We start from the raw sequence: 12,500 nt of genomic DNA, 5'->3' as shown, positions 1-12,500 counted from the left end.
AGACAGCACATCTGACTCACACAGAGAGAGACAGCACATCTGAGTCACACAGAGAGAGACAGCACATCTGACTCACACAGAGAGACAGCACATCTGACTCACACAGAGAGAGACAGCACATCTGAGTCACACAGAGAGAGACAGCACATCTGACTCACACAGAGAGAGACAGCACATCTGACTCACACAGAGAGAGACAGCACATCTGAGTCACACAGAGAGAGACAGCACATCTGACTCACACAGAGAGAGACAGCACATCTGAGTCACACAGAGAGAGACAGCACATCTGACTCACATAGAGAGACAGCACATCTGACTCACTACATAGAGAGAGACAGCACATCTGACTCACACAGAGAGACAGCACATCTGACTCACACAGAGAGAGACAGCACATCTGAGTCACATAGGGAGAGACAGCACATCTGACTCACACAGAGAGAGACAGCACATCTGAGTCACACAGGGAGAGACAGCACATCTGACTCACACAGAGAGAGACAGCACATCTGAGTCACACAGAGAGAGACAGCACATCTGACTCACACAGAGAGAGATAACACATCTAAGCGCCCCTAATACAGTTAGCTTTAATAACATTTGATCAGTGCTTTTGGAAAACTCTCCTATGTTGTTATAATCATCCAGCTTTAACCCTGTTAGAGTCAACAGAGCCACATTAAATTACAGTGATCAATTATATTAGTCTGGCACCAGAACAGGAATTATGGTCTGCTGGTTACCACAGTGATGAATAATGGGAGTTCTGTAACTCTATCCGCTATCACCGAGGGGGTGGGGGGTGGGAGATGAAGTGGGCTAAAGGTAAAGCTGTCGTTTTTTATATATATAGAACTCTAATTCAACAGCTAAAGGGGGGTTTGTACGGCCCATCTCCCCCGAAACAGCATTAAACACAATGTGTATGCTGATAAATCTCTGGGACTGTCAAAACAGGACACAAACACACACACACAGAGTGTAACAAATATGCACGCAGGCATGTACACAAACACACATATACCCACATAGAACCCCTGTACCCCTACACACACCTCACACAAAGACACACACACCTACACACACACACTTACACACACAAAGAAAGTGAGGCTGTTCCAGCAAAGTGACAGTGCTGAAAAACCTGTGCTATCACAACAAACGGCTCTGACTACCTCTGGGTCTGACTATGAATACTGGCCGGCCCAGAGAGAGAGGGAGAGAAAGTAGGGGAGAGAGGGTGAGAATGTAGGGGAGAGAGGGAGAGAATGTAGGGGAGAGAGGGGGAGAATGTAGGGTAGAGAGGGGGAGAATGTAGGGTAGAGAGGGAGAGAACGTAGGGGGGAGAAGAGGGAGAGAATGTAGGGAGAGAGGGGGGGAGAACGTAGGGGGAGAGAGGGAGAGAATGTAGGGGGGGGAGAGAGGGGAGAGAAGAATGGGGAGAGAGGGAGAGAATGTAGGGGAGAGAGGGAGAGAATGTAGGGGAGAGAGGGAGAGAATGTAGGGAGAGAGGGAGAGAAAGTAGGGGGAGAGAGGGAGAGAATGTAGGGGAGAGAGGGAGAGAAAGTAGGGGAGAGAGGGGAGAATGTAGGGGAGAGAGGGAGAGAAATTAGGGGGAGAGGGGGAGAGAATGTAGGGGAGAGAGGGAGAGAATGTAGGGGAGAGAGGGAGAGACAATTAGGGAGAGAGGGAGAGAAAGTATGGGAGAGAGGAGAGAAAATTGGGAGAGAGGGAGAGAAAGTAGGGGAGAGAGGGAGAGAAAATAGGGGAGAGAAAGTAGGGGGAGAGAGGGGGAGAATGTAGGGGAGAGAGGGGTAGAATGTAGGGAGAGGGAGAGAGGGAGAGAATGTAGGGGAGAGAGGGAGAGACAATTAGGGAGAGAGGGAGAGAAAGTAGGGGAGAGAGGGAGAGAAAATAGGGGAGAGAGGGAGAGAATGTAGGGGAGAGAGGGGAGAATGTAGGGGAGAGAGGGAGAGAATGTAGGGTAGAGAGCGAGAGACAATTGGGAGAGAGGGAGAGAAAGTAGGGGAGAGAGGGAGAGAAAATAGGGGAGAGAAAGTAGGGAGAGAGGGGGAGAATGTAGGGGAGAGAGGGGGAGAATGTAGGGGAGAGAGGGAGAGACAATTGGGGAGAGAGGGAGAGAAAGTAGGGGAGAGAGGGAGAGAAAATAGGGGAGAGAAAGTAGGGAGAGAGGGGAGAATGTAGGGGAGAGAGGGAGATAAAGTAGGAGGGAGAAAAGCAGGGGAGAGAGGGAGAGAATATAGGGGAGAGAGGGAGAGAATGTAGGGGAGAGAGGGGAGAATGTAGGGGAGAGAGCGAGAGACAATTGGGAGAGAGGGAGAGAAAGTAGGGGAGAGAGGGAGAGAAAATAGGGGAGAGAAAGTAGGGGAGAGAGGGGGAGAATGTAGGGGAGAGAGGGGGAGAATGTAGGGGAGAGAGGGGGAGAATGTAGGGGAGAGAGGGAGAGAAAGTAGGGGAGAGAGGGAGAGAATGTAGGGGAGAGAGGGAGAGAATGTAGGGGAGAGAGGGAGAGACAATTGGGGAGAGAGGGAGAGAAAGTAGGGGAGAGAGGAGAGAAAATAGGGGAGAGAAAGTAGGGGAGAGAGGGGGAGAATGTAGGGGAGAGAGGGAGATAAAGTAGGAGGGAGAAAAGCAGGGGAGAGAGGGAGAGAATATAGGGGAGAGAGGGAGAGAAAATTGTGGAGAAAATGCAGGGGAGAGAGGGAGAGAAAGTAGGGGAGAGAGGGAGAGAATGTAGGGGAGAGAGGGAGAGAATGTAGGGAAGAGAGGGAGAGAAAGTAGGGGAGAGAGGGAGAGAAAATAGGGGAGAGAGGGAGAGAATGTAGGGTAGAGAGGGGGAGAATGTAGGGGAGAGAGGGAGAGAATGTAGGGGAGAGAACGAGAGACAATTTGGAGAGAGGGAGAGAAAGTAGGGGAGAGAGGGAGAGAAAATAGGGGAGAGAAAGTAGGGGAGAGAGGGGAGAATGTAGGGGAGAGAGGGAGAGAAGGTAGGGGAGAGAGGGAGAGAATGTAGGGGAGAGAGGGAGAGACAATTGGGGAGAGAGGGAGAGAGGGAGAGAAAATAGGGGAGAGAAAGTAGGGGAGAGAGGGGGAGAATGTAGGGGAGAGAGGGAGATAAAGTAGGAGGGAGAAAAGCAGGGGAGAGAGGGAGAGAAAATAGGGGAGAGAGGGAGAGAAAACAGTAGAAATAGGTCTTAGTGGCCTTAGGGGAGCATACAGTAGTAATAGGTCCTAGTGGCCTTAGGGGAGCATACAGTAGAAATAGGTCTTAGTGGCCTTAGGGAGCATACAGTAGAAATAGGTCTTAGTGGCCTTAGGGAGCATACAGTAGAAATAGGTCCTAGTGGCCTTAGGGGAGCATACAGTAGTAATAGGTCCTAGTGGCCTTAGGGGAGCATACAGTAGAAATAGGTCCTAGTGGCCTTAGGGGAGCATACAGTAGTAATAGGTCCTAGTGTTCTTAGGGGAGCATACAGTAGTAATAGGTCTTAGTGGCCTTAGGGAGCATACAGTAGTAATAGGTCCTAGTGGCCTTAGGGAGCATACAGTAGTAATAGGTCTTAGTGGCCTTAGGGGAGCATACAGTAGTAATAGGTCTTAGTGGCCTTAGGGAGCATACAGTAGAAATAGGTCTTAGTGGCCTTAGGGAGCATACAGTAGAAATAGGTCTTAGTGGCCTTAGGGAGCATACAGTAGTAATAGGTCTTAGTGGCCTTAGGGAGCATACAGTAGTAATAGGTCCTAGTGGCCTTAGGGGAGCATACAGTAGAAATAGGTCCTAGTGGCCTTAGGGGAGCATACAGTAGAAATAGGTCCTAGTGGCCTTAGGGGAGCATACAGTAGAAATAGGTCTTAGTGGCCTTAGGGAGCATACAGTAGTAATAGGTCCTAGTGGCCTTAGGGGAGCATACAGTAGAAATAGGTCCTAGTGGCCTTAGGGGAGCATACAGTAGAAATAGGTCCTAGTGGCCTTAGGGGAGCATACAGTAGAAATAGGTCCTAGTGGCCTTAGGGGAGCATACAGTAGAAATAGGTCCTAGTGGCCTTAGGGGAGCATACAGTAGAAATAGGTCTTAGTGGCCTTAGGGGAGCATACAGTAGAAATAGGTCTTAGTGGCCTTAGGGGAGCATACAGTAGAAATAGGTCTTAGTGGCCTTAGGGAGCATACAGTAGTAATAGGTCTTAGTGGCCTTAGGGGAGCATACAGTAGAAATAGGTCCTAGTGGCCTTAGGGGAGCATACAGTAGAAATAGGTCTTAGTGGCCTTAGGGGAGCATACAGTAGAAATAGGTCTTAGTGGCCTTAGGGGAGCATAAAAGCCATCTGTGCTGCTGTTGTTGCAATGCCAGCCAGCCAGACCAAAACACACAAACACAGAGCTGAATGGGTGAGTGACTCTTTGTGGAAAAATGCACGCACATGCAACCACGTTTGTTTAACTATCCTTGTGGGGATCAAAAAATCCTATTTTCACTAACAGCTAACCATGAATCTAAACCTATCTCCTAATCCTAACAATAATTCTCACCCTAACTCTAAACCTAATCCTATCTCCTAATCCTAACCCTAATTCTCACCCTAACTCTAAACCTAATCCTATCTCCTAATCCTAACCCTAACTCTAAACCTAACCCTATCTCCTAATCCTAACCCTAATTCTCACCCTAACTCTAAACCTAATCCTATCTCCTAATCCTATCTCCTAATCCTAACCCTAATACTCACCCTAACTCTAAACCTAATCCTATCTCCTAATCCTATCTCCTAATCCTAACCCTAATACTCACCCTTACTCTAAACCTAATCCTATCTCCTAATCCTATCTCCTAATCCTAACCCTAATACTCACCCTTACTCTAAACCTAATCCTATCTCCTAATCCTATCTCCTAATCCTAATCCTAACCCTAATACTCACCCTAACTCTAAACCTAACCCTATCTCCTAATCCTAACCCTAATACTCACCCTTACTCTAAACCTAATCCTATCTCCTAATCCTAACCCTAATTCTCACCCTAACTCTAAACCTAATCCTATCTCCTAATCCTAACCCTAACTCTAAACCTAACCCTATCTGCTAATCCTAACCCTAATACTCACCCTAACTCTAAACCTAATCCTATCTCCTAATCCTAACCCTAATTCTCACCCTAACTATAATCCTAATCCTATCTCCTAATCCTAACCCTAATTCTCACCCTAACTCTAAACCTAACCCTAGGTCGGGCTGCCTTCTGAAAATTCGTAGGCGAGTGAGTAAACCCCCCACTAACATCAGTCCTATTAGCCAATGCGCAATCATTGGATAACAAAATGGATGATCTCTGATCAAGACTATCCTACCAACGGGACATTAAAAACTGTAATATCTTATGTTCGGCTGAACGACGACATGGATAACATACAGATGGTGAGTTTTTAGTCCATCGGGAAGATAGAACAGCTGTCTCCGGTAAGACAAGTGGTAGAGGTCTGTGTCTATTTGTAAATAACAGTTGGTACTCAAAATCTAATATTAAGAAAGGCTCCAGGTTTTGATCGGCTGAGGTAGAGTATCACATGATAAACTGTAGACCACACTATTTACCAAGAGAGTTTTCATCAATATTTTTCGTAGCTGTTATTTACCACCACAAACTGATACGACACTCAACGAGCTGTATAGGACCATAAGCAAACAGGAACATGCTCATCCAGAGGTGGAGCTCCTAGTGGCAGGGGATTTTAATGCAGGGGACTTAAATCAGTTTTACCTCATTTCTATCAGCATGTTAAATGTGCAACCAAAGGGAGAAAAAAAACTCTAGACCACCTTTACTCTACACACAGAGATGCGTACAAAGCTCTACCCCTGCCCTCCATTTGGCAAATCATACCATAACTCTATCCTCCTTATTCCTGCTAACAAGCAACAACTAAAGCAGGAAGCACCAGTGACTCACTCAATAAGAAAGTGGTCAGAGGATGCAGATGCTAAGCTACAGGACTCTATTGCTAGTACAGACTGTTCCAGAATTCTTCTGATGCCATTGAGGAGTACACCACATCAGTCACCGGCTTCATCAATGATTACATCCACGACGTCATCCCCACAGTGACTGTACGTACATACCCCAACCAGAAGCCATGGTTTACAGAAAACATCTGCACTGAGCTAAAGGATAGAGCTGCCGCTTTTAAAGAGTGGGACTCTAACCCGGAAGCTAATAAGAAATCCCGCTATGCCGTCTGACGAACCATCAAACAGGATGAGCGTCAATACAGGACTAAGATTGAATCGTACTACACCGGCTCTGAGGCTCGTCGGATGTGGCAGGGCTTGCAAACTATTACAGACTACAAAGGGATGCACAGCCTTGAGCTGCCCAGCGACATGAGCCTACCAGACGAGCTAAATCACTTCTATGCTCACTTCGAGGCGGGCAACACTGAAGTATGAATGAGAGCATCAGCTGTTCCGGACAACTGTGTGATCACACTCTCCGTAGCCGAAGTGAGTAAGACCTTTAAACAGGACAACATTCTCAAGGCTGCAGGGCCAGAAGGATTACCAGGATGTGTACTCTGAGCATGCACTGACCAAATGGCAAGTGTCTTCACTGACATTTTCAACCTCTCCCTGTCTGAGTCTGTAACACCAACATGTTTCAAGCTGCATGTTTGTAACCTGCCTAAATGACTACCGACCCGTAGCACTCACATCTGTAGCCATGAAGTGCTTTGAAAGACTGGTCATGTGTCACATCAACACCATCATCCCAGAAACACTAAACCCACTTCAACTTGCATACCACCCCAACAGATCCACAGATGATGCCATCTCTATTGTACTCCACACTGCCCTTTCCCACCGGGACAAAAGGAACACCAATTTGAGAATGCTTTTCATTGACTACAGCTCAGCACTCAACACTACAGTGCTCTCAAAGCTCATCACTAAGCTAAGGACCCTGGGACTAAACACCTCCCTCTGCAACTGGATCCTGGACTTCCTTACGGGCCTCCCCAGGTGGTAAGGGTAGGTAACAACCCATCTACAATGCTGATTCTCAACACAGGGGCCTCTCAGGAGTGCGTCCGCAGTCCCATCCTGTACTCCCTGTTCACCCATCACTGCATGGCCAGGCACGACTCCAACACCATCATTAAGTTTGCTGACAACACAACAGTGGTAGGCCTGATCAATGACAATGATGAAATAGCCTATAGGAAGGAGGTAAGAGACCTGGCAGTGTGATAACAACCTCTCCCTCAACATGATTAAGACAAAGGAGATGATTGTGGACTACAGAAAAAAGGAGGACCGAGCACACCCCCATTCTCATCGACGGGGCTGTAGTGGAGCAGGTTGAGAGCTCCTTGGTGGTCCTTGGTGTCCACATCACCAACAAACTATCATGGTCCAAACACACCAAGACAGTCGTGAAAAGGGCACTACAAAACCTATTCCCCTCAGGAGACTGAAAAGATTTCGCATGGGTCCTCAGATCTTCAAAAGGTTTTACAGCTGCACCATCGAGAGCATCCTGACGGGTTGCATCACTGCATCACTGTATGGCAACTGCACAGCCTCCGACCGCAAGGCACTACAAAGGGTAGTGCGTATGGCCAAGTACATCACTGGGGCCAAGCTTCCTGCCATCCAGGACCTCTACACCAGGCGGTGTCAGAGGAAGACCCAAATAATTGCCAGGGACTCCAGCCACCCTAGTCATAGACTGTTCTCTCTGCTACAGCACAGCAAGTTGTACCGGAGCGCCAAGTCTAGGTCTAAAATGTTTCTGAACAGCTTTTACCACCAGGCCATAAGACTCCTGAACAGCTAATCAAATGGCTACCCGGACTATTTGCATTGACTCCAACCCCATTTTCATGCTGCTGCTACTCTCTGTTTACCTGTGTATTCCTGCTGGCCTGTTATTGTTCTCCTAGATTAAAGACACATTGTGTGTCTGTGTGTGTGTGTGTGTGTGTGTGTGTGTGTGTGTGTGTGTGTGTGTGATTGCGTGTGTGTGCGTGTGTGTTAGTTTGTGGGTGTATGTTAGTGTGTGTGTGCGGGTGTGTTAGTGTGTGTGCGTAAGTGTGTGTTAGTGTGCGTGTGAGTGTGTGTGTGCGTGTGTGTGCGTGTGTGTGTGTGCTGTAAGACATCCCCCACTTGACAACATGATGAAATGTTCCTCCACATCCTGTCCCTGTGTTTACATGTTTCTGTTAAACACCTCATCTTCGGTTTGTACCAACACTTTTCACAATTAACAAACAGTGGATTAGCCAGCGTTTCATGTGCAGGCATCCTTAGCAGTATGTTACACACTGACACTGCAGGTAGAAATGCAGTGGAGTCAGACAGGCACAGTCACATTGTCACAGAGGCACACAGTCACAGAGGCACACAGTCACATTGTCACAGAGGCACACAGTCACAGAGGCACACAGTCACAGAGGCACACAGTCACAGAGGCACACAGCACACAGTCACATTGTCACAAAGGCACACAGTCACATTGTTACAGAGGCACACAGTCACATTCACAGAGGCACAGAGGCACACAGTCACAGAGGCACACAGTCACATTGTCACAGAGGCACACAGTCACAGAGGCACACAGTCACAAAGGCACACAGTCACAGAGGCACACAGTCACACAGTCACATTGTCACAAAGGCACACAGTCACATTGTTACAAAGGCACACAGTCACAGAGGCACAGTCACACAGTCACAGAGGCACACAGTCACAGAGGCACACAGTCACATTGTCACAGAGGCACACAGTCACATTGTCACAGAGGCACACAGTCACAGAGGCACACAGTCACACAGTGACATTGTCACAAAGGCACACAGTCACATTGTTACAAAGGCACACAGTCACAGAGGCACAGTCACACAGTCACAGAGGCACACAGTCACAGAGGCACACAGTCACATTGTCACAGAGGCACACAGTCACATTGTCACAGAGGCACACAGTCACAGAGGCACAGTCACACAGTCACATTGTCACAAAGGCACACAGTCACATTGTCACAAAGGCACACAGTCACATTGTTACAGAGGCACACAGTCACAGAGGCACAGTCACACAGTCACAGAGGCACACAGTCACACAGTCATAGAGGCACACAGTCACACAGTCACAGAGGCACACAGTCACAGAGGCACACAGTCACATTGTCACAGAGTCACACAGTCATTTCACAGAGGCACAGACACAGAGGCACACAGTCACAGAGGCACAGTCACACAGTCACAGAGTCACACAGTCACAGAGGCACAGTCACACAGTCACAGAGGCACAGTCACAGAGGCACACAGTCACAGAGGCACAGTCACAGAGGCACAGTCACAGAGGCACAGTCACATAGGCACACAGTCACAGAGGCACACAGTCACAGAGGCACAGTCACAGAGGCACACAGTCACAGAGGCACACAGTCACAGAGGCACAGAGGCACACAGTCACAGAGGCACAGTCACAGAGGCACAGTCAGATTTTAATAAGATGCCAACCAAATCAGACCAGAAAATAGAGTGGAAAATGGAAAATGGAGTCATGTTGATAACAAAATACTGTGACAATTAAACAAAAATGTTGTTAAGTTCAAGACATTGATCAGAAAGACTAAAATAACACTTCTTGCCATATAAATAAAATGATGGCTATTGTTCCACTGTGCTCCTTCAGCTTTAGGCCCAATCTGAGAGATGTGTCTCAATAGGTTTAATTGCTCAGAGTGATCTGACAGTGCTCACACACACACACACACACACACACACACACACACACACACACACACACACACACACACACACACACACACACGCAGGACAAACATGCACAAACACACGCACACACACACACAAAAACAGACACACACACAGACACAAGACACACCCACAAGACACACCCACACCCGCAAGACGCGCACGCACACATACACACACACATACACACAGAGAAACACACAGAACGATGTGTCACCTGCCACCAAGTGCTGTGTAGATCAGCACAGACGAGCTCGATGATGTCACCTTGCTGAATGTTGAGGGGCGGACCACACATGGGACTGGGCACGCCGAAATAGCTCCTGGTCACCAACATCTTAGGTAGACCTGAGGGAGAAAACAAAAGTGGAAAAGGTCAATCAAATGGCTACCCGGACTATTTACATTGACCCTGATCCTAACCCTGACCCTAACGCAGACCCTGACCCTGCTAGGAGATGGACCAGTCTAACCCTGACCCTGCTAGGAGATGGACTAGTCTAACCCTGAATCTGCTAGGAGATGGACTAGTCTAACCCTGAACCTGCAAGGAGATGGACCGGTCTAACCCTGAACCTGCTAGGAGATGGACCGGTCTAACCCTGAACCTGCTAGGAGATGGACTAGTCTAACCCTGAACCTGCTAGGAGATGGACCGGTCTAACCCTGAACCTGCTAGGAGATGGACCAGTCTAACCCTGAACCTGCTAGGAGATGGACTAGTCTAACCCTGACCCTGCTAGGAGATGGACTAGTCTAACCCTGAACCTGCTAGGAGATGGACCGGTCTAACCCTGACCCTGCTAGGAGATGGATCGGTCTAACACTGAACCTGCTAGGAGATGGACCGGTCTAACCCTGAACCTGCTAGGAGATGGACCGGTCTAACCCTGAACCTGCTAGGAGATGGACCGGTCTAACCCTGAACCTGTAGGAGATGGATCGTTCTAACCCTGAACCTGCTAGGAGATGGACCGGTCTAACCCTGAACCTGTTAGGGGATGGACCGGTCTAACCCTGAACCTGCTAGGGGATGGACCGGTCTAACCCTGAACCTGCTAGGAGATGGACCAGTCTAACCCTGCTAGAAGATGGACCGGTCTAACCCTGAACCTGCTAGGGGATGGACCGGTCTAACCCTGAACCTGTTAGGAGATGGACGGGTCTAACCCTGAACCTGCTAGGAGATGGATGGGTCTAACCCTGAACCTGCTAGGAGATGGACTAGTCTAACCCTGAATCTGCTAGGAGATGGACTAGTCTAACCCTGAACCTGCAAGGAGATGGACCGGTCTAACCCTGAACCTGCTAGGAGATGGACCAGTCTAACCCTGAACCTGCTAGGAGATGGACCAGTCTAACCCTGAACCTGCTAGGAGATGGACCAGTCTAACCCTGACCCTGCTAGGAGATGGACCAGTCTAACCCTGAACCTGCTAGGAGATGGACCAGTCTAACCCTGACCCTGCTAGGAGATGGATCAGTCTAACACTGAACCTGCTAGGAGATGGACCAGGTCTAACCCTGAACCTGCTAGGAGATGGACCAACCCTGAACCTGCTAGGAGATGGACCGGTCTAACCCTGAACCTGTAGGAGATGGATCGTCTAACCCTGAACCTGCTAGGAGATGGACCAGTCTAACCCTGAACCTGTTAGGGCATGGACCGGTCTAACCCTGAACCTGCTAGGGATGGACCAGTCTAACCCTGAACCTGCTAGGAGATGGACCAGTCTAACCCTGACTCTGCTAGGAGATGGACCAGTCTAACCCTGAACCTGCTAGGGGATGGACCAGTCTAACCCTGAACCTGTTAGGAGATGGACGGGTCTAACCCTGAACCTGCTAGGAGATGGATGGGTCTAACCCTGAACCTAGGAGATGGACAGGTCTAACCCTGCTAGGAGATGGACCGGTCTAACCCTGAACCTGCTAGGAGATGGACCAGTCTAACCCTGAACCTGTAGGAGATGGACCAGTCTAACCCTGAACCTGCTAGGAGATGGACCAGTCTAACCCTGAACCTGTTAGGGCATGGACCAGTCTAACCCTGAACCTGCTAGGGGATGGAAGGACTAACCCTAACCTGCTAGGAGATGGACCAGTCTAACCCTGCTAGAAGATGGACCAGTCTAACCCTGAACCTGCTAGGAGATGGACCGGTCTAACCCTGAACCTGCTAGGAGATGGACCAGTCTAACCCTGAACCTGCTAGGAGATGGATGGGTCTAACCCTGAACCTGCTAGGAGATGGATGGGTTAACCTAGAACCTCCAGGAGATGGACCGGTCTAACCCTGACCCTGCTAGGAGATGGACCGGTCTAACCCAAACCTCTAGGAGATGGACCAGTCTAACCCTAAAGAGATGGACTCTGAACATTGCTAGGAGATGGACCAAAAACCCTGCTAGGAGATGGACTGGTCTAACCCTGCTAGGAGATGGACCAGTCTAACCCTGCAGAGATGGACCGGTCTAACCTGCTAGGAGATGGACCGGTCTAACCCTGCTAGGAGATGGACTGGTCTAACCCTGCTGAGATGGACGGTCTAACCCTGCTAGGAGATGGACCAGGGCAGAACCCTGACCCTGCTGAGATGGACCAGTCTAACACTGCTAGGAGAAGGACCAGTCTAACCCTGCCAGGAGATGGACCAGTCTAACCCTGATAGGAGAAGGACCAGTCTAACCCTGCTGAGATGGACCA

The 12,500-nt window shown here is 49.0% G+C and overlaps 1 protein-coding gene across 2 annotated transcripts in view; it reads right to left on the bottom strand.

The window, feature by feature from the left end:
• LOC112239456 (guanine nucleotide exchange factor VAV3) overlaps positions 1-12,500 on the bottom strand; it is a 212,399-nt gene that overhangs the window by 41,189 nt on the left and 158,710 nt on the right. For both annotated transcript variants that reach the window (XM_042308465.1, XM_042308466.1), the window contains exon 20: positions 10,012-10,142. In XM_042308465.1, the coding sequence (XP_042164399.1) occupies positions 10,012-10,142 (131 nt within the window). The remainder of the gene's footprint in view (positions 1-10,011; positions 10,143-12,500) is intronic.

This window comes from Oncorhynchus tshawytscha, linkage group LG29 (assembly GCF_018296145.1).
Source record: "Oncorhynchus tshawytscha isolate Ot180627B linkage group LG29, Otsh_v2.0, whole genome shotgun sequence".
Taxonomy (NCBI): Eukaryota; Metazoa; Chordata; class Actinopteri; order Salmoniformes; family Salmonidae; genus Oncorhynchus; species Oncorhynchus tshawytscha.
This window is presented reverse-complemented; position numbering and strand designations above follow the sequence as displayed.